The 22,501-nt window shown below is 43.5% G+C and overlaps 1 protein-coding gene across 1 annotated transcript; it reads left to right on the forward strand.

The window, feature by feature from the left end:
- The first annotated feature begins 40 nt into the window (after positions 1 to 40).
- MFAP3 (microfibril associated protein 3) lies at positions 41 to 10,930 on the forward strand. Its single transcript, XM_065409871.1, has 3 exons — positions 41 to 151; positions 7,665 to 8,145; positions 10,185 to 10,930. The coding sequence occupies exons 2-3, from the start codon at positions 7,854 to 7,856 to the stop codon at positions 10,928 to 10,930; spliced, it is 1,038 nt and encodes a 345-aa protein (XP_065265943.1). The 5' UTR covers positions 41 to 151; positions 7,665 to 7,853.
- The last annotated feature ends 11,571 nt before the right edge of the window (positions 10,931 to 22,501 follow it).

Consider the following 22,501-nt stretch of genomic DNA (forward strand, 5'->3'; position numbering starts at 1 on the left):
CACGCTGACCCGGAAGCCGCCTCTCCCTGCCGCAGAGGCACTTCCGGGTTGGCAGTGGGGCGGAAAGGTCCGTTGGTTTCTCTACCGCGTAGGGGTGTGAGCGGTCCCGGGGCTCCGGCCAAACCCACCTCCCACCAGCGTCAGCCTATCGGTAAGTTGCCGTGCGGTGACGACAGAGCGTGTCACCGCGGTGACGTCGCAGTGATGTCAGGGGGCATCTCGGCGAAGCCTTGTCCAGTCCCAGCGGAGGCTGCAGCGCCCCGGCCTGACGTCATGCTGCCCCAGGGCAGCCTGGCCATGACGTCACTGCACTGACGTGTGCTCTGTAGTGACGCTGCAGGGCAGGACAGGAGATCTGCTGGGGGCAGGCGGGGGTTGGTTCAGGGATGCCCTATGGCGGGTGTCATGCAGGGGGTCAGCCTAGAGGATCCCAACCCACCCCTCTCACCTGGGCCCTGTCTCACAGTGACTCGATGCAGGGCTCTGTCATGACATCACAGCGCTTCAGCCTGGCGAGGCCTCTGTGCATCACAGCGAGCCCTCGGTACCCCGCCCGCCCCGTGTTCTGGGATGGTACTCTTGACGCTTTGGGATGCCCTGGCCATGATGTTTTGGTTTGAGGATTTGTTTGGGTTTTGTTTTCATTTTTATTACACTTTAAAACAGGGGGCGGCAACCTTTCAGAAGTGCTGTGCCGAGTTTTCATTTATTCACTCTGATTCAAGGGTTCGCGTGCCAGTCATACATTTTAACGTTGTTAGAAGGTCTCTTTCTATAAGTCTATAATATAGAACTAAAGTATTGTTGTATGTAAAGTAAGTAAGGTTTATAAAATGTTTAAGAAGCTTCATTTAAAATTAAATTAAAACGCAGAGCCCCCTCCCTCCCCCCTCCCCGGACCGGTGGCCAGGACCTGGGCAGTGTGAGTGCCACTGAAAATCAGCTTTATCATGTGGGGAAAAATGTCTATTGTCATACACTAATTTCAGCTTTATTTTTTTCAAATGTGTATTATAACAAACTAGTTGACAGGCTACACAAAGATGATATATACAATAAGACAATATTTTCTAGTTATGAAAAAGTAGGTTTGTGATTGAAGTGAAAACTAAATATTTGTTGTTGTAGATGATTATAGAAGGATCTTTAAAGATAGGAAAATTCAGAGTTCAAGGCTACAGTCTGATAGTCCCAATGCTGGTTATTATGGAGTTGGTATATTTTAAAACTGATACACACCCCAATCATTTGCCAGAATCACCAATTAGTTTGGGACAGTCTAGGGATTGGGAAGTGTATCTTGGTTTTTTTATTCCAGTTTATCTAGGTATATGAAATGATGTTACACCCAATGATGTAGAGCTATATAACTTACTATCTCTCAGGCCCCCATCTTACAAAGACTTATGCATGCGTGTAACTTTAAGTACTATGAGTAATCTCATTGACAATTAAACTGCCAGTTTCACAGGTGATAGCCAAAGACTTGACTCATATAACTGCATGCATCCTGAATATTCATCCCTCCACAACTCTTTGTTGTTAAGTATGGCCAGAAGCTGGGAATGAGCAACAGGGGATGGATCACTTGATGTGATCCTATCTGTTCTGTTCATTCCCTCTGGGGGACCTGGAATTGGCCACTGTCGGAAGACAGGATACTGGGCTAGATGGCTCTTTGGTTTGACCCAGTACGGCTATTCTTACGGCTCAATAAAGGTTAAATATGTTGAGCTTAAGTTCAGGTTGAGACATAAACAATTCCAATTACTACTGTGGATGCTTTCTCTTGCCTTGGTTTTAATACTTTCTTGAAGAATTTGTGATGTTTGCACTTTTCATGTTTTATCCTCTTTTTGACTCTATTATCAGCTTCAGCAGCTGTTTTGCATAAATGTGATGATGGTTGAGTAATATGGATTTAGCAAAACATTCTCTTCCAGCAGTTGACAATGAATGATCATTGTCTGCTTAATAATAATAGGTTTGCAAAAAGGGAAACGTGACAAACAATTTATAATAAATCAGACCTTGAAGAATTTAATGGTAAAATTCAATGACCCATCACTTGTGATGTTTTATACATGATGCAAATGCATTGCACGTATAGGGGTTAGCATATGCAATTACTGAAGATAATTAGCTCACTCTTCTGCAGGAAAATGTTGCTAGATATTTCCGGTGTTGAAATAATTGACTTAGGTTTCTAATGTCAATTTAGAAATAGAGTTAAAAAAACTTGAAAATCTAATAACTTAATTTCTTCATTTTGAATTATTAAAATTATCACAAGAAAACCGCTGGAGATATTGGAATTATCTCCACTGACTCTAAAACATCATTAGTCAGAAGATTACAGTGATTCAATATAATAAGCTACTCTGTGTCTGATTCAATAAGGACTTGTTTTCACTGCAGAGTTAACTTGCATGTTGCCCTTAACTCAGATCCCAACCACATAAAATAGTTAATCCAAGTGTGCTGGTGCTTTTATCTTGAGTGAGTTTAGACCAGTGGTTCTCAAACTAGGGCTGCATTTGTGCAGGGAAAGCCCCTGGCGGGCCAGGCCGGTTTGTTTACCTGCCGTGTCCGCAGGTTCGGCCGATCGCAGCTCCCACTGGCTGCGGTTCGCTGCTCCAGGCCAATGGGGGCTGCAGGAAGCAGCGCAGGCCGAGGGACGTGCTGGCCGCCACTTCCCCACAGCCCCCATTGGCCTGGAGCAGCGAACCGCGGCCAGTGGAGCCGTGATCGGCCAAACCTGTGGTCGCGGCAGGTAAACAAACCGGCCCGGCCCGCCAGGGGCTTTCCCTGAACAAGCAGCGGCCCTAGTTTGAGAACCACTGGTTTAGACTACATCTCAAGTTAGCACAACTCATCAGCTGCTGACACAACCCCTCTGTGCAGCTCCAATGTTATTTCGCAGTGTGACTGCTCTCACTGGAGCTGGGCTAATTTAAGAGGAGTTAACTCAATCACTCAACTCCGGAGTGAAGATATACCCTAAATCTGCTATCTAAATATATTGTACAGACTGCAGAAATGGAGGTTAATGTTCCATTAAGATTAGCATTTTTGACTTTGATCCTTCAAGCATAGGGACGTCCACCTGCACATGCAGTTGTAGGATTGGGACTTGAAACATTCTGAACTGAGGAAACGTAGAACTTGATTGTCATGTAGTAATTGCAACATGCTCCCTTTGCACCTATCAGAACCAAAATTGCCCTCAGATACCCCTTTGTAACTCCCATTGAAGTCAAGTGGAGCTATGTGTATATATCTGGTGGCAGGTTTGGGCCCATTGTATGTTCAAGTTACATTTAACAGCATAACTAACAATCACTGAACAGTAAAACATTAATCACTCAACAGCTTGTGCTGTGTATTTCCAGTTTCATAGCCAAGCGCTTAGTCAGTTTTGTAGCTACACATAGAAATAGCAGCTGAAAAACCACACATATGGAGTTAAAATTGATATTTATATTTATTATGTGATTCCATAATCACATAAATAATATCCACTGAAAACTTAATGGGAATATTTGTGCTAGTCATGTTCCAACACACACACCCTTTTGTTTGCTTGTTTGTTTTTTCATTTCTTATCCTTTATTTTTCTTTCTGGGCTTCGGTCATACAAAAGTTTATGCAGCACGTGTTTAACATCATGCACTGTGAGTAATTCTGTTAAAGTCAGTGGGATTGCTCACAGGATCCCATCCTGCCCCTATTGAAGTCAGTGTCAAAACTCTCACAGATGTTAGTGATACAGAATCTGGCCTACAGTGTGTAAAGATAAACATGTGTAAGTCTGTGCAGGACCAGGGCCCTAGTTACTATTTTTCAGGAAGGAGGATACACCACTTGTAGTGTTCGGATATTTTTGAATTGTACTTGCATAGAAAACAGATCTTAAAATCTTTTAAAATAGAAATGTTTTGTTCCTAACTGAAAAATAAGTGTCCGGATTTTGCTCATACTTTCCAAAAACATTCACCCCTGGAGCATTTTTATCTGAAATTGCTCTAGCTATAATTTTTATAAGCCACTCCTAAGATTACTGTAACTGAAAGAGAGGAAAGAAAAACATAATTTCCTTTTTTTTTTTTTCCCCAGTATGTTTACTTTGAGCATTTGACAACACTTGGTTTATAGTCAATTTCTCTGTTTCCCCTGTATTGGCAGTTTTTTTACCCTGTCAGAATGGTCTTTCACACAACAATAAGAAAAAGAGGGAAATCTTTTTTTAAAAATAGAAAAAATAAGAGAATAAGACCACAAAAATTGGCAGCGGGGACATGTGGAAACACGTGTAGTATCTGAAACTATGTTTAACATCTTTTTTTAAATGAACTAGATTTCCACAACTTTTATTGAATCTGATCTCATCTGACAAAACTAGGACCGATGCTATAAAACTTTAATCACATGAGTAATGCTTATTCATGAGAGCATCCTACTCATCTGAGTAAGGGTTTGCAGGCTGCAACCCCTAAGTTGAAATAACATTTAAATTGTGACATGAAAGACAAAAGACATGAAAGACAAAGGGTAGGTTAACACTTTGGCTTTAATTCATATTATTGTTCTGTCTTCACCCCATCAAAAAAAAAAAAAAGTGAAAGATTGTGGGTCAATATAAACTTTGAATCTTCTTGCTCTTTGTTGTTTCTTTTATACAGAACTGTTTATTGCATTTTATTTCCTGTGGGTTAGGGGGAAGTTTAAAGAAAAAGCAGAACCTCTGTGTTATAAAATAGTGTCTCATGTATATACAAGAAATGAGAACAGACATCATGTCACTTGATTAAGTCTGTGTGGAAAATATCCTTCTGAAACTTTGCATTTGTCTTGTACGTATTAAACTTTTTTTTCTTTTAATTGTACCAATAGTGATTAGTTCATATTATGGAATAGGTACTTGCCAAAAAAATTTTTTTTTTTAAATCAAAGTAGTTTTGCAGTTATATAAGCACACACACAAAAAATCTTCAACTCATCCACTTCTAACATTTTTGGTTTATATATTTTTACAGTTATGTAACCTCTGAAATTTAAAAGCATTAATTTACTACTAAACTAGAGGTTTACATGCCAAGTTTCAGCCCTGAATGTGTTTTCTCAGCTGACATATACACCAGAGAGAAACAAGATTTTTAACTAGTGCTGACAATACTATTTATTGATTTCATTATAAAAGTGAGAGGGTGGTAAAGTTACTTGGTGCTTCAGAGACATAAATAGATAGGACATGTGCCTTATCCCACATAGCTTACCAGCAAAATAACACCAGATAAACTCAGGACCATGGTAAGGGAAATGAAGTTTGTGGAGTTATTGATTAGGAGTAAAGAGGAAAAGGAATAGCTGAACAAGGAGGATTCGAAGGAACAGAGAGGGCACCTGGCACATCTGTCTGCCCCCATTTGCCATGGGTAATGGGGGGTGAGAGAAAGCACAAAGGGGAGAGGAGACAAAGGAGAGCAAGGAAAAATGATTGGGGAAAGCATTGGAAGCAAGGAAGAGAGTAGGGGGAAATGAAAAGGGAGATGAAAGAGGGATCCAAGGTATTAAATAGCTTCATAGATGTGATATGTGCGACAATGTGCCTTCGGGGCTGAGTAAAGCCCCCGGAATATCTCCCTGGACAGCCTGCTTTAGCTCCAGCAGAACTGGATCAGCACCAGTTTCTTTGCATAAGTGCTTTCCCAGAGATGCCCCTGGTGGAATGCAGCTAACTAGGAAGCTCCAGTCCTTGTCAGCTTGCCTGTGGGAAATGGGTTCTGCTCAGTAGCGTGGCACTAATCGAGTTCCTTCCACAGCTGCTGGCCTCATCCTAAAGGAAGAAACAAGAAATGAGACATGCAGAAAAAAAAATGGGGAGGAGAGACAGGCTCGGTGCCATTCAGTGGGTTTACACAGAAACAACAGTTGGGGCCTACTCTAATTCCACCTCAGGTTTAGACATGCCAGTCAGTTGAACCTTGAAGGAGAGTCAAACAACAATACTGTTTTTTCTAATTAACTGATTTTTGACAACAGCAACCAATAATGGGACAAAGTTATCTTGTCAAATTAGAAATCCGGATCGTCCTTGGACAAATAACCTTTCATAAAAAATTCTGAGCCTGCATAGTATATGGTAAATGAATTTCCTAATTCCTGGATGTGATTAATTCATCTAGCCTATAAAGGAGCTAAAGAGCAAAAAATAGGTGCCTTCATTTGTAGAGTAATCCTTTGTGCAGTGATCCTATTCCTCTGTGGTATGTTAAAGTACTATAAGCAGTGTTAACTAGTAATGTCAAAATGATGAGAAAAACGTATCAAGTGCCTGCTGCCTCATTTATAAGCATATCGATGAATCACTTAATCCTTTGTACTGTTCTAGTTATGAAATACAACCCTACTGGCATTTGGTATTGGTAGAAGAACAGATGATAAAGATTGAAGTCAGATATTCATTAAGATACCAGGGTATTTTAGTTTGTGTTTTTCCCATCATAAATTGGTTTTCATTGCCATGGGACAGTCTGGAAGGAATGATGAGTCCAAGGAACATTTACTAGATCAGAAATATTCTCTGGTCAGGTTTCATGAAAATTATATACAAATGTAAACCTTCCTCACGCCAACTCATTCTTGGAGTTCAGTGTATTTACTGAAACGTTTTGCTTCTTGGTTGTCGGTGGAAAAAAACTGATATATATCAGAAGCATTGGTATTGGTCTTTTATTCTAATGCCATCCGTTATCTTGTGCACACCTTCATTTTAAAAATTGTGGGTCCTGTCCTTAGTCAAAATATCCCCTGACATCACTAGGAGATGCAGAGCAGAATTTGGCACTCAGAGCTTTTAAAGCACTTTGAAGATGAAAAACATACTGGAAGTGCTAAATAGTAGTAGCCGTTAGTGCAATATTTTCAGCATCAGATTACGGTAAAAATGTGGAGTCTGATAACGTGGCAGCAAGAAAAGTTGTCATGAGGAAGAACATTTAGATATTAAGGGCCAGATGTCAGAAATGACTTTCCATTTTGTGTCCACAAATAATTGCAGATACAGTTTTCCAGACACAAAATAATTGTGGGTGCATTTTATAGTACTTAGGCATCTAACTACTGATTGTACCTGCAAATCAAGTAATTAGTTGTCTCGGGGCTATAAAATGCATCCACAGTTATCTGTAGGTACAGAACAAGAGGCTGAGAGGATACTCTTTGGAAAATCAGGACTTGAAATCACTTTTTTTTTTAAATTACATTTTCATCCTTCATCTTCCCCCGTTGTGAACACTGTTTTTCTTTGTCTGCCATACACACAATCCACATTTTGATCCCAATAGGAGCTACGCATTTCCAATCTCTTAACCACTTTGGCCCTTTTCTTACATTCTTTTTGCCCCTAATGCCTAGCCTCCCTGAGATGTCTTATTTTGGATGGGAGGACAAGTGTACATCTGAAGTGACTGGAGTACTGATCATTTTAATACCTTCTTACCCTCATCCCTTTGGCATGCCCTGAGCTCATCTCTGATGCCAAACCTCTCGGCTGACAATTTAAATTATTTTAGTCTGAAATCTGTTTACTGGAAATGAGATTTGAAAACCACGTAAGCTTGGTATTATTAACAAACCTAATTCTCTCTTCTTTTTTTTTCCAGTTGGATTTCCCGTTTCCACTATTAATATCGATGGTCTTGAAAGTGCCCTAGGATTCAGATATTTCCAAGAAACTCTCTGTCAATGAACAACTCAAGACCCTCCTCACTGATCTCGGTTTAATGCAGACAGCTTGATATTACGCACCCTTACTCCAAGTTAAATGAAAAAACAATTTTCTCTAATCTTCCATGAAGCTCAGTTGTTGCTTGTTAGCTTTGATTGTTAGCGCTAGTCTGCCTGCTGCTTTTGCACTGGAAAATGTAGCTTCTAACAGGACAATTACACCTGGGTCAAGATCCATTTCTCTGACTGCTTCACTTCATCCAGTCTTCCGAGTCTTGGCAAATTCTCCAGCACATCATGATATCATTGCAAAGGAGGGGGCCAGTGCTTTAATTGAATGTAAACTGAACATCAGCCAGTATGAATTTATCCTTTGGTACAATTCAAAAGCACAGCTGCTCAATGAAAGAGATGAAGGTAAGCTCTGCTCCTCTCTTAGACAGTATCTAAACACCTCACCATCTTTAACATATTTGTCTTCACAACCCTCATGAGAGGTTTATCACATTTTACACATGGGGAACTGAGGCACAGAGAGACTGAGTGACTTGCCCAAAGTCACACAGGAAACCTGTGGCGTAGCAGGGAATTGAACCAAGTCCCACGTTTGTGCCCTATCACTGGCCCACCCTTTCTGCGGTGATGCTTAATCTTGTACAGCTGAACTGTCTTGCTTCAAAGGTACAGAATTAAAGATCCATCGTATCAGCTCCATAGCTGATTTTTTATTTTGTCCTGCTCTTTATAAGAACATAAGAATGGCCGTACTGGGTCAGACCAAAGGTCCATCCAGCCCAGTATCCTGTCTACCGACAGTGGCCAATGCCAGGTGCCCCAGAGGGAGTGAACCTAACAGGTAATGATCAACTGATGTCTCTCCTGCCATCCATCTCCACCCTCTGACAAACAGAGGCTAGGGGTCCCATAACACCTTAGGTGCATACATTAAAAAATAATTTCCCTCAAATTGTGACCTTTTCTAGCTGGCAAACTATTCTCATGTTTTCTTGGCCTTTCTAAAGGAGAGAGACTATTTGATTACATTTACTTCCTGGTTTATGTGCCAGCAACTCTCTGGAAATCAACAGGACGTTTAACTGCTCAGGGAATGGTTTTGCTGGTTAACCATTGCTACAGAGGGAGCTGCACTGTCTTAGCCATTAAGTGTTTAATTTAAAAAAAGAAAAAAGTAATACTATTTATAGAATCTGGAAAACATTCTTCATTAGATAACGAGTTTTAAGTTAGGTCAAATCGTGAACCTGAGCTACTTGACAGTATCCTCTTAAGGCCGTGCATATTAATTTGGAGTATTATCCAGCTTATGTGCAGCTAAAATAATCTTTAGGTGCCATCTGGAAATGTAATTGAAAGCAGAGTAAATGAAGAGAATGAGTTATGAAAACAAATGTGTCCTCCCCAGTTCAGTAAATATGTAGGAAATAGCCTGTGAAGCCAGCATTATTATTATTTTATTTTTTACCAAGAGTTTTGTCAGTCAGTAGAAAAAGCACAGTTGTGTAGTGGTTAAAGCAAAAGACTGGGTCCCCAGGGATGGGTTTTAACACCAGCCGAGCTACTTAGGGTATGTCTACACTGCACACTAAACACAGGCTCTGACTTGGGTTTGAGCCCAAGCCCCTCTCCTGTCCACACACAAGTCAGTCTGACTCTGGTCAGCAGCACTCAGGACCCAGGTGCTAGGACCTTGCTGTGGGTGGGGGGCCTCAGAGCCCAAGTACAAGCCCCGCTGGGACTTGGATCCAAGGCTTGTCATTTTGCAGTGTGGATGCAGGTCAAGTCACAGACCCAAGTCAGAAGGTCTGCGCAGTGCAGTATGGAGGCGTTAGTACGGCTGTGAGAGACAGGCCAGCAGTTGTTAACCTAGGTGTACAATGCAGTCTCGATGCTCAGGCATGGGCTTGGAAACACCAAATCCACAAGCCCGGGTCCCACAGACCTGGGCTTAGTGTGCAGTGTATAAACGTACCCTTACTGACTATGTGACGTTTTCCATGGCTCACTTAACTTTTGCCTTAGTCAACCCACATGGAAAATTGGACGTTACAATTATATAGAGCAGTAAATAAACGCAGCACTGTACAGTGGGCAAAATGTGCTACACAAATACTGGACTCCATGCCGCAAAGAGCTGTCAGTCTAAAGGCACAGCTGCACAGTACGGAACAATACGAAATGGAATAAAGAGTGGGATTCAAGCAAAATCTTATGGTAGAAAAGTACTTGTAGCACCTGAGTTGTAAATTCTGGCTAAACAAGCTACGGAACGAAATCTCCACCACATTAGGTATGATCATTGAAGAATCTTTGTATTATGTCAGAGATGCAGTACTTAGTGCCAAGGCCTGTATCTCGATAAAGGAGTAAGCATAATTTGTTACATTTTCTTAATTCTCTTTGTCTCATTACTGTACTTGTTTCTTTTGGGTCTTTAGGTGGAAGATGGTTGATCACTGACGGAATCCTTAACATTACCAGTGTAACTTTTGGTGACCGCGGGCGGTACACCTGTGCAGCCATTAATCATAATGGCACCTCCTACTACACAGTCACCCTGAGGGTTATCTTCACATCGGGGGACATGAGCATCTACTACATGATTGTGTGTCTGATTGCCTTCACAATCATCCTCATTTTAAATATTACCCGTCTGTGTATGATGAGCAGCCACCTCCGCAAGACAGAGAAGGCCATCAATGAGTTCTTCAGGACAGAAGGGGCTGAGAAGCTTCAGAAAGCCTTTGAGATCGCCAAGCGCATTCCTATCATCACATCTGCCAAAACTTTAGAGCTGGCCAAAGTCACCCAGTTTAAGACCATGGAATTTGCTCGATACATTGAAGAGCTTGCTAGAAGCATCCCTCTCCCACCTCTGATCCTGAACTGTAGGGCATTCATGGAGGAGATCTTCGAAGTAGTGCGAGTTGATGATCCTGATGAAGTTGGCGAGGAAACCAAACAGACCCAGGCCCTTACTACCCAAGATGCAATCTACCCCATCAACCCAGAGCTCAAGCGCAGTAATTCACCAGCAGGGGACTCGGATGATGGCTCCATGAATGAGCAGGGTCAAGAAATAGCAGTCCAGGTATCGGTCCACCTTCAGTCAGAAATACAAAGCATTGGCTCTGTTTCCCATGACAGCTGCCATTCTTTACCTTCCGAAGAAGAGGTCTGCTGAATCCAGCAAGATGGGATTATTAAAGGTGCATCTGATTTCTGTAGGGCGTTGAGAGAAAAGGAACCATAGTCAAATGTGCACAAGAAATAATGAATTTTTTTCCAGCATATGAGGTGCCAAAACTATTACCTAAATCTGTGCATTTCCTCATCTATGTTTCTCAGTGCTGATCTATAGATTTAAAGCCTGCTTAGATGAGGCCATTTGGAATACTCCTTCGCAGCAATTTTGCAAAGCAAACATACTCCATTGGAAGCATTTCACAAAGGGGATGATTCACACTCAATTTCTTGGTCGCCTCAGTTACTGTATCAGAGGTGGCTAAATTGAGCTAAACTCCTGCCAAAGAATCCTTTCCTTTGTGAACTGTTTCTTCATCTACACAAAGAAATCTGAATTCTTTCAGATTCAAATCTGCCTGCAAATTGTCATGACGATTTGAGAGGTGTGCTCTTTTTGAATTGCCTCTTGATGTGTGCAGCCCATCAAAACTGGGCTTCGGCAAATCTGCTTTGTGTATTTTGCTTCTGTGTTGCCATCAAAATGTACTGTACTTAGAATAAGGAATAGTGCCAGACTGTGCATCTGGATTAAATTGTCATTGTTTCAAAGCAGTTTATGGAATAACCAGGGCTCTCAGGTTTTGATGATTCTGCAGAAACTTACCAAAATGCCGTTGTAGTATATGGAAAATTAAATCTTGATTTTTGCCATAATCAGCACCATGGTTAAATGACCAGTACTGCCAGATGCCTTACCCTGTTTCTCTTTTACATGGCAGGACAGGAAGGCAGCACTGCTGGGATTATCTGTCCCTGAACCTTATTGACTTTACTCACTGCAGAAAATCCAAAGGATTGTGGTGTATTTGACATTGCCATGAGCAAGGGATGACGAGCTGGTAGTTGGTTGTCCTAAAAAAAAAATGTCTCAGGCAGTTGTTTCTAAACAACATTAACAAGAAAAGTGGGGGGAACTTAGGGCCAGATTCTTAGCTGTGGATAGTTATGGCTCCCTGATTCTGCTATCTGCAGTAACCCTCTGGCCATGCCCCCTTCCATTTCTAGCAAGCCCTGTGGTAAGAGCTGCAAGGAGATGTAGCACCAGAGCTGACCATACATTGCCCTGTGCTAGTTAGAGACTCTCCTGTGCCAGGAGAGTCCTCAGATGAGGAGATCCAATCCCTGGGAACAGGAATGTAGAAGAGAATCTGACCCCTGGTTTCGCTTTTTGGTGCTGAGCTTTTCCTTTTTTTTGTTTTGTTTTTATTTAACATTTACCAGTGTATCACTTAAATTGCATTTTATTTCCAGTTGAGATTTAAATATATGTAAGGCTTGTAAGCACTCCGCAAATTAATTTCTTACAACTACTGGAAGCATATTGCCATATACTTTTAACAACTTGGCAACAGGAGCACCGCTTAGCTTCCCACATCTCTTTCTTTGCTTCCTATTTTTGAAAGGTGACTTGAACTAGTGGTTTCCGGAAGGAACAGTCAAGATTCTTCAGAGGTTTTAAGGTTACGTTTACAGGAGTGGAGGTGGATGACAAACAGATACAGGAGTGCCATTCTACAAAGCAGGGTCATCTGCGGTAATACACCCTTGTAATAAATGGCAAGACTAAATCATATTTATGTGTCAGTATTAGGGAACTAGAGGGTGAAGCATTTTTAAGTTCTTTCCCTAGAAGCTTCTGAAACCAAACACAAGCAATGCAGGTCTAGCAGAGCTTATCTTGACTGAGAGGCCTGTGTTTATTGGGAACATAGGACTTGCTGACTGGATCAGCCCAGTAATCCATCTATTCCAGTCTCCTGTTTCTGACAGGTGGCTGCTTCAGAGGAATAGATCTGGAATAACTTGCCCTTAGTGGTAGATTCTTCCTCACCCTCATATAGCTAGAGGTTGTTAATGCTCCTCTTCATCTTAAGGGTTTAGATTCCTTTCTCAGCTCTTTATTTATTCTTTAATAGTCATGGTTATAACTCTGGATATTCTTGTTATTCAGATAAATGGCCAATCCTTTTTTGCATCCTGCTAAACCGCTGGCCTCAGTGATTCCTGGTGGCAGTGCTTCTGCAGGCTAACTGTGCATTCTGGTGAAAAGAATTTCCTTTGATTGAGTTTGAATGTCATAGCTCAAAGATGTTAAGGCCAGAAGGGATGGTCGCGTAGTCTGACCTTGTACAGTCCCCAGGCCATAGGGTTTCCACGCCCCCATACCTGGCTTTCAGAGAAGCTGATGTGCCCCTCTGTCAAACTGTCACACTACATATGGTGGCAGCATCCTTGATGGTTTTGTCCCCATGTTATAAATGCAATTTGGAGATGGAACCATAAAAACAAGGCTCCTTTTAAATACTTCCAAACCAGCAGACGTGCAATAATGATTGACAGATGTCTCATCAATTATGGCAGCTTGCGTGCAACAAAATGACACTGGAGCTATGTGAGATCAGTGTAAGAGAACAGCTCCCGATGTAACTGAATCTGTTCTTTAATTTGTATAGTTTATGTAGATAACACTGCGTTCTTACTAAACCAAGTCTGTGTTTGCCTATCGATCTGTTTCATGTGGTGTCTGAGTAGCAGAGAGAAAGGACTTGTTCCATTAGGCCAGAAAATACAGAAATGATGTGCTGGATAGTTATTGTGTTTTTTTTAAATTCCAAAATCAAATGGCCATAGTAATAAGTCATTTCACTTCTGGGAGAGAGGCTGTTTTGTAGGATTTTCAGTACATAAGTAGCATTTATGAAGTGTAGGGCCCAATCTTGTTTCCACTGAACTTACTCAGAGCAGGGTTGGAACCCTACTATGTCATCAGCGAGTGTATTGAACAGATTCCTATGACACTGGGAGCCAGGATGATGATAATTATGTTGTATAGAACCCATAATTTCCAAGTAATGAACCCTAACATAGTGGTTTCCAAACAGGTTGGCCTATTACTCCCATGTTAGTGAGATCTGTTACTGCTTGAATTTTTTTGATACATCTAACTAAAATTTGTTTTGGAAAGATTACTCAAACATCGGACGTGGGTTTTTTTAACTCCTTGTAAAAGATGCATGCTTTTTCTTGGCTTCAACTAATGTCTCTGACAATCACTCGGCTGTTTTATCTTTTCTTCCTAACCTCAATTTTACTTTTTGTACTGTAAACTCTACTTGTTAGCCAAGATTGTATGTAAAAGTAACTTTGTCTTGGTTATTTGTATTCTACAGAGTGTAACGTGACTGTGTTATGTAACAACATATGATTCATACTTTCATAAAATTAATTGGTAGATTGGCAGAATAAATTTAGAAAAAAAAACCCTGTGAGTTTTATGATCTATTTAAATTCTCTTGCATCAGAAAGGGGGAAAGAGGGGCTCTCCATAAAGAGTTAATAAACAGCTGTCTTCAGCTAATGCCAGCAAAGCTGTTAGGCAAACTGGTAAAGGTTGCCTGTGTATCTGATTATCTGCAAGACAATTTGTGCCATAACATCTTTGATTTGTCATTTTATAATGTCCTAGAGTCCCCATGGCCATCTGTAACGATTCTTACCAGCTGCGTAAACAGATGGCTACAGAACAGCAGCCCTGACATGATTTCAATAGGGTCTTTGGTTTCTTTATTGCTTCTTATAGCAAGCTAAAACAGTGGTTACGAATTGCAGTCTTTGCCTCCTCAAACCTATATTTGCTGGCCCACACCTATAGAGACAATTGTTCTATTCTCCTGTCTTTATTCTAATCTTCTTAGACTTTGGGAGGATTTTTCCTATGGTTTGACACAGCTTCCCTTCCACAGAAGGAGACACGTAACTAATACAAGACAAATCTACAGCTGGACTAATTAAAACTTCGAGGGACAGATTCTGCCTCGCCATGCCAGCGAGCAGTGGGGGTGTGTAAAAAGTCTTCCACTCACTTGCTCAGCTCACATAGGGCCTGGCAGACTCCCAGTTCCTGCACTGAGAGAAGCGCAGGGGCTGCTTCCTCCCTTCATTTCTTGAGACGGAGAGGAAGCGGGACTATGACTCCGCCCTCCCTATTTGTGGACCACCGTGCGGGGTGGGAAGTTATCTGCATCCATAAAGTGGTGTAGCAGTGTGCACGCAGTTCCTGCAGGCCCTGCAGTTTTGGGTGCTCCCTGCGGGGTAATGTAGCGTGAACTGTACAATCCAGCACTGAGGAGCAATGCAGTCAGATCTATCATCGAAGTTTTAAATGCAATCTGCAGAGTGAAGCCCACTCTCGTGGACACCGGGAAAATCTTATTAAAGTCAGTGCAGCTGCACAAGTGTCAATGAGAGCAGAATTTGACCCTCTGTTTTGATCACAATGTTCTAAAAGTTCGGTTCCGATTGTCAATGTCTGCACGTGTAGAACAGTGGAATTCAATTCAAATTCTTCTCCACCTGCAATGTGGATTTTACTGTGTGGATGTGGCAGCTGAAGGAGTAACAAATCCACACTAATCAGGGCTGGGGTCAGTGTTCAATCAATAACTGGCTTCTAGCCCTGTATTTGGGGCTACACTTAAATGTATGTTGCCGGTTCAAGACACATTGTACTAGCAGTCAAATACAAAAGGTTTTGTTTTTTTAATCTGGGTCTATGCAGAGTATGATCCTAAGTGGGGCTAACATATTCATGGTTTTGTATCTATTTGAAACAAATTTCTGTTTTTGCCAGATGAACAAGGTAACAATAGGGAATTGAAAACAAAAGATCGTTCCATGGTGGATTATCCCAATGTTTTCTTTTTTTAAAAGTTATGCATCATACAAAGTCACCTATCGCCTGAACTAGATCTTCAGTCCAGGTAGGACTAAAAGAAGTCCATTTACTTCAATTAAGCTATGACAATTGATGCCAGCTAAGAATCTGCCCTTGATTTTCTGCTGTTACATGGCATCTCCCACACATCACAACATGAACAATGTCTTCATTCGTGCTCAAAAACAGTATAACTCACCGTTTGGTTTATGCCAGATATATGCGATATAAAAAAAAAAAAAACCTCTCCTATTTCTAAGTTAGGAGATGCCTGTGCTTTGCTGATTCTGGTCTGACAATGATCATCATAATACCGAGCAATGATGCAGCCCTTTCCCTTTTCAAAACCCTGTGCAAACAACTAATTAGCGTAATGAAAAGACGTAGGATTAGGCTTATCTCAAGCTACTAACATTTATTTTATTTATTTTATGGAACTAAAAATTCTCCAGTGTCCCAAATTCAAACCATGTACTTGAGTGCTCATGCTTGCATTGGGACACTTACTTCGGCAGATAGAGATGTAGATTATACATTTGTGCATCCATCTGCCCAGAGGTTCCAGACGGGATCCGAGGAGGCGGCTACATTTCAAGGGGTTGGAATTATTTTTTCACTCACACTGGTATGCATGACATCTGCTGACAGGATCTGAAAGAAGGATGGATACCTCCGCTTGGAGATCAGTTTGCCTTGGCACAGAAGTACGCTGCAAACAGGATACTGTATTGTAGTAGCACTTAGAGGCCAGGACACTGTTGTGCTAGGTAGGCAGCTTACAAACATGTACCAAAGAAATGTTCCAGCCCCAAAGAGCTTGCAGTCTAAGTAAATCAAAATCAAGTACAGCATTAATCAGTATTCCAAGGGTAGAAGTGTCCATCAAAGCCAATGTTTCTGCTCTTCATAGCAGGGACTATGTCTACCGACATGTTTTTATAGGCTATAGCCTGAATAGCACCTCTGCTTGGTACCATAATATTAAATAATATATACATGTAAGTCATGCCTGTGAAATCCAGCCTGTCGGACAGCCATTTAAGTGGGATCCGATGGGAGAGATTTAGCCCCAGGTTTGAAAATGGTTTTCACGCTTTGGACCTGATTTTTAAACAAGTTAGCCTCACATATATCGGGCCGGACTCTCTGGTGCTCTCAGGACGCTTTGCAACCCGTGAGCTGGCCTAAGAACAGAAATAGCCAGTGGGGGAACTCTCCTTGTTCTGCTATGCCTGATCCTCTGGTGTAAGCTCTGTTATGGACTTTACATCGGTGAGCAAAGTCAAAATAGGCCTCCTGCTACTTTAACTGTCAATGGAGTAAGACAGCGGAAACGGACTGCCTGTATCTGCCACTGGCTGCTATGTCCAAGCACGAAATTGGAGCAGCTGTGATCATCAGAGGTGCAGCTAGCCCATTGCAGGCCCTAAGCAGGAATATTTTCTTCCCGACACACACACACACACACACACACACACTAATAATAGGGGGGCCCCTTGAGCTGCTTGGGCCCTAAGCAATTGCTTAGTCTGCTTATGCCTAGCACCGACTCTGGTGATCGTACTGGTAAATAGGGTGACTGCACAAGCCAATGGCCATATTTGGCCACTTGTGTATATACTTATCTGATCGCAGTCATTCGGTGTGCAAACTAGGCATGCATTTGGCCTCCTAACTTGTCTGAAACTCAGCCTCGTTTTGTTGAGAATCTACAGTGTGCCTCAGCTAACTAGCCCAGCTTACCAGGGAAATCTGCTCAATGAAAACATCTTCCAGGGAACCTATTTAAGCCCATTGGTACTTAATGATAATGTCTAATGCTTAATGGGCACAGTAATTCCACTTCATGGGGACGCCTTCGGTCATTTAATAGTGCTTAGGTCTCTCTCATCCTACTTCTGTGCGTTTGCACCTCTGAGCTTTCAGCCCTGCCCCCCCGCACACGTGGTACGCTGGGTAAGTGTTATGAATTGCTTCACTGCTGCTTGTTCGGAGTTGTTCTCTCTTTCCCCAGCTGAGCTGCCATGTTGGGGCTTGCAGCTGCTGCTGGCACCAGTGCTAGGTCGGCAGCAGGTTCAGTCCATCCCTATCCCTCTGCAAATAACCTCTCCCCAGCTCCAATAACAATGGGTTCTGCAGCTCCTCGGGCCGCAGCATTCCTCGTGCAAAGACGTCTTCTCTGTCTGAAATTCCTCTCAATGGGGTGAAAGACATCCACTGGGGTGTCCAATGAAAAAGGTTCTGCTGCGGTCTCTAGAACCATTCAATATTTTTCACCACATATTTGCCATCAGTGGTGCCCACATCTGCATAAATTATCTGCATTTTAAAGGGGTTTGGTTCATCGGTGCCTTTGTGGCACAATCTAAAATTTCCTATTTTCATTTTTTGACAACTTAACTTTCAAGGGTAATAAATGGGGGGGGGGGGTTTGATAAGAGATGGAAATATTTCCTTCAGCCATCTTAGATTAGAACATGGCTTTCTTATGGGAACTGTGCACGCATCACCTCCCCCTTTACTGATAGTTGGTTTTGACAAGCAGTCTTTCACAGCATGGGGCCAGTGCAGTTCCCTTACTAGATTTGAATTGCTTTATTATTTGATGACCTTTCAGACATGCTGCAAAAGCCATTTATTTAACTGGGGCTTGGGGGAAGGTGGAAGTATGGTCCTGCAGGTTAAAGGAGTTGTTTTGCTGCTTGGATTTCTTGGCTAGCCGAGTTAATTCATTATTTGCACATGATTCTCTTTTGCTGCTGGACAGTGGCTCTTTGATCATAAACCTAATTAATGGTCAGATCCCTTCGAGCTTTTCTTTATGGGTGGGATTTTATTGTTATTCAAAGCTAAAGAAATAGCATCAGTGGGCTATTGGTTGTAAAAAAGGTTTTGGTTGTGGACAAAGAGACAGGGTGGGGTTGAAGTGACCTTGCATCACTAAGAAAACAAGGCTGAGGGCAGACACAGCAGGTTAGCTGGGCCGTGCACCTCACAGGTGGGGAGCAGACAGCAGGAGAAAGGAAGCTATCGAAATAGAGAAGGGGAGAGAGACCCAGGCGTCATGATGAAGCAATGGGCTGGAGAGGAGCCGGTTTACTTTGTGTGGAAGTTCTTTGGGGCAGGGACTATCGTCTTTGTTCTGTGTTTGTACAGCGCCTAGCACACTGGGAAAAATAATCCCTGATTATGGATCATATGCACAGAGTTACCATAAGCCATCTCATGATCCTATACCACAGTGTCACAGAAATGTAGGGCTAGAGAGGTTAGCAAGTCCATCCCCTGCACTGAGGCAGGACCACATATATTGTTCTTAAAAGCTTCCAGTATGCCCTGCCTTACCACATTATCTGAGCATCTCCCAACATGGATAGGTAGGGCAGGGCATGGATAGGTAGGGCAGGGCACAAGGGGTAGGCTACACAACAGTGTGTCAGGTGCTTCCCAGTGTGGGACGAGCTAGCATGCTAAAAACAGCAGTATGGCTGCAGCGGCTCAGGCTAGCCACCCGAGTATGTACCTGGTGTGTCAGGCGGGTTTGTTCTCAGGCAGCTAGCCCAAGCCGCCACCAGGCTGTCGCGGGCACACGGCTGTTTTTAGCGTGCGCGCGCTTGAGGCGAGTAGCACGTGTCTGTCTACCCGTGCGGGGAAGCACCCGACCAGCTGCAGAGATGTACCCAGATCCTCAACGGTATTTCGGTGCCTAACTCCCATGCTCCTGCCCGTCAATTATTTTTGTCCTTCCTTCAAAAGAAAGAACAGCGTGACCCCTTGACATGAAAGCATTCTCCTTGCATTGCCTCTGCCCTTCAGAAAAGGAAGGAGGGCAGCTGGGCCTATCCACCCAGCTGTCCAGCATTTGTAGCCTGTCATTAGTCCCTCTAAACGCTTGTCTAACTCAGTTAAGAACAGGTTCGCAGTGGCTGCATTTCACAGTCTGCTCTATACAGTCACTCACCCCGGGTGACGCTCACCTTGCCATGGGGAGTATCAGCACCAGTGGCAAGGAGCACGGCAGGGCAAAGCAGCCTGCAGGCTGTGTGCAGCCGGGAGAGCAACTCTGCGCTGCCTCCAGCAGGTCAGCGTCCAGAGGGAGGCCGGAGGCACAAACTCCATCGCTCGGGGACCCAGGGAACCGGATCCCTCGCTGGTAGGGTTCAGACAAGTAGCACCCCCCATTCCAGCTCTGAGGTGGGCAGCCAGAGAGAGGCTGAGCGGCAGCCCCGTGGCCTGCCCTCGAGCTGTGCGATGGATTGTACAGGCTTCCGCTCACTGCTCTGATGGTTCATCTTTTGGGAGGAGGGGCAAGGATCGATTTTACACCCCGCTCGCCCCATTAAGAAATCTCCCCTTAAGCCCCCCAGTGCCAGCGTCAGTCCCGCCCCTTGGGTTGATTGGCTTGTTTTTTAATCTCTATTCATATTTTGTAGTCTCTGCAGGACTAAAAACGCGACATGCCTTAGTGGGATACAGCACAGGGTTTGCCACGCTGCCTCCGCCTTGCCCAGGATCCTGTCTCCTGCAGCAGCCAAAAGCTGACGCTCGAGAGGAAGGCAGGCAAATAAAACCAGTCAGTGGGATGCACCCAGCCAGTTGTACACCTGTGTGTCAGCTGCCTGGGACACGGATTGTCTCCTTTGTTCCTTCTCTGTACAGCACCGAGCATAGGGTGACCAGACAGCCAGGGTGAAAAATCGGGACGGGGGGGTAAAAGGAGCCTATATAAGAAAAAGACCCAAAAATCGGGACTGTCCCTATGAAATTGAGACATCTGGTCACCCTAACCGAGCACAATGAGGCCCTGCTTCTTGACTGGGGGGCTTAGGTGCTGCTGTGATAGAGAGAATAAATATTAATAACATACAGCACAAGGCAAAGAGGAATCCCTGGCTGACTCCTGCAGGCTCCTCGTCTATATTAAAGCGTGACAGCTTGATTACCCTTATCACTGTCTTAAAGTGCGGCACTGCAAATGTCATTAGTGGGCATAAAAAGATCAATTCCTTACGAGAAAAAAGGCCCCCACAATCTGGCTGTAATCTCAAATGGCAGGTAAGCTATAAATCGAGTTCTTTCGCTGCCTTTTCAGTTCATTGTGGCCTTGTACTCAGAGACGCGGTAAATGTGTCCACTCCGCTTCAATCAAATCTCATTTCCAAGCTGGGTCGTCACGGTGTCTTGTCATAGACGTCCACGTCTTTTGCCCTTTTCTGAAGCTTTTCAGTCTGTGCTCTATGTCTCTTTAAAAGTGAGACGACCTAGGCCCGATCCTTCAGACAGCTGTGGGTCTGCTTCACTTCAAGCACATAATTGCAGTCAATGGATCTACTCACTAGCTTAAAGTTAAGCACGTGCATAGCTGTTTGCAGCAGTAGGGCCCCAAACTGGGCCCTGTACTCAAGAGGAGGGAATACGATGCTACCACCTTTTCAGTGACGCTTGGGTCCTAACTGCATGCAGGTTTCTGTGGCTGCACCAGGGATTATTTTGTGCTCCAGATCAGAGGTGGACAATTGCTTTCCCTGCTTTCAGAGGGTCCTTTAGAAACTCTGCTCCATAGGATCATTATAGTCTTGTCTTTAATCTCCTACACTGATATAAGCAGACAGGCACTTACAGTGCAGCCCCAGAGAGAGGCAAAGTGCAACTGGAGTAGCCAGCTCATTGCCTGTGAGCCCCAGCTGATGTCACCTGATTTACCGCATTGGCGTGCCATTGTTCGGCTTCAAATCCAAATGCCCTTGAACTGGTAAAACAAGGAGCCGGCCAGGGGTCTGTTTCTAGTCTAATCATACAGGGCTGCTGATCACATGCAGCGTGTTGTCACTGACGATGAGCCCAAGCCACAGTTTAAATGCTAAAACCTGGTTCCAAACGTCACAGAGGTTCAGAGGTGTTTGGAGTTCGAGTTTTAGCCAGTCTTAAGCTGTGATTAACACAGGCATGACAGTGAGTAAAACTACAAAAGATACTGAGCTTCCCTCAAGTAGGGTGACCAGATGTCCCGATTTTATAGAGACAGTCTTTTTCTTATATAGGTACCTATTACCCCCCACCCCCTGTCCTGATTTTTCACATTTGCTGTCTGGTCCCCCTACCCTCAAGGACCACAGTCAGCCAAGACCTGTGAGAGGGAGACGAGAGAGGGAGCTCCCTGCCTGTGTATACAGCATAGCAGCCTACGTAACTGTATGGACCGATGGAAGCCAATTTGCCTCTGTAACTGTCATAAGTGGATGCTGCTGCTGCAGGTAGGTGTAGTAAAGGTGTGATCAGCTGCAGCCTAGTGTTTCTGTAGTGGTGTTACACGGCCCGACAAACGCACATTGGAAGCAGCTTCCTCCACCCCAGTGCAAGCGCTGAGATTTGAACCTGTCGTTAGGTCCAGCCGACGCTAGAGGCAGCTCTTGGGTTGAACATGGAATGGACACAAAGGGAATTGCAATTCAGCATGCGGAGTTCCTGGAGGCCGATCGTTTCCAGGCAGGGAGAAGGAGCTGCTGGCAGACATAATCTCTATGGGCAAGGGTTACCAGCTGAGAAGTCGGAAGTGCTCCTCTGGGAGATCGTAGCACATGCTCTTTCTAAAACAAAACTTGCCTGGCACAAGGAATCAGCTGCACCCAATCTTACATGAGGTTTGACATCAAATACAGAAAAGAATAGGACACCGAGATGAGCCAGAGCCCCAGAGTTCCCATTCGGATGTGAGCTGTCTCTAAAATGGGCTCCACTGCTCCTCTGAGCCCTGCAAAGCACCTAAGCAGTTGGGCTGGGTTGCCTAAATGTTCC

This window comes from Emys orbicularis, chromosome 8, assembly GCF_028017835.1.
Source record: "Emys orbicularis isolate rEmyOrb1 chromosome 8, rEmyOrb1.hap1, whole genome shotgun sequence".
In the NCBI taxonomy this organism is placed as follows: domain Eukaryota; kingdom Metazoa; phylum Chordata; order Testudines; family Emydidae; genus Emys; species Emys orbicularis.

Coding starts and splice junctions, on each gene's coding strand:
- MFAP3 (XM_065409871.1), top strand. CDS start 7,854: ATGAAGCTCAGTTGTTGCTTGTTAGCTTTGATTGTTAGCGCTAGTCTG. Junction 8,146..10,184: donor GCTCAATGAAAGAGATGAAG/GTAAGCTCTGCT, acceptor TTGGGTCTTTAG/GTGGAAGATGGTTGATCACT.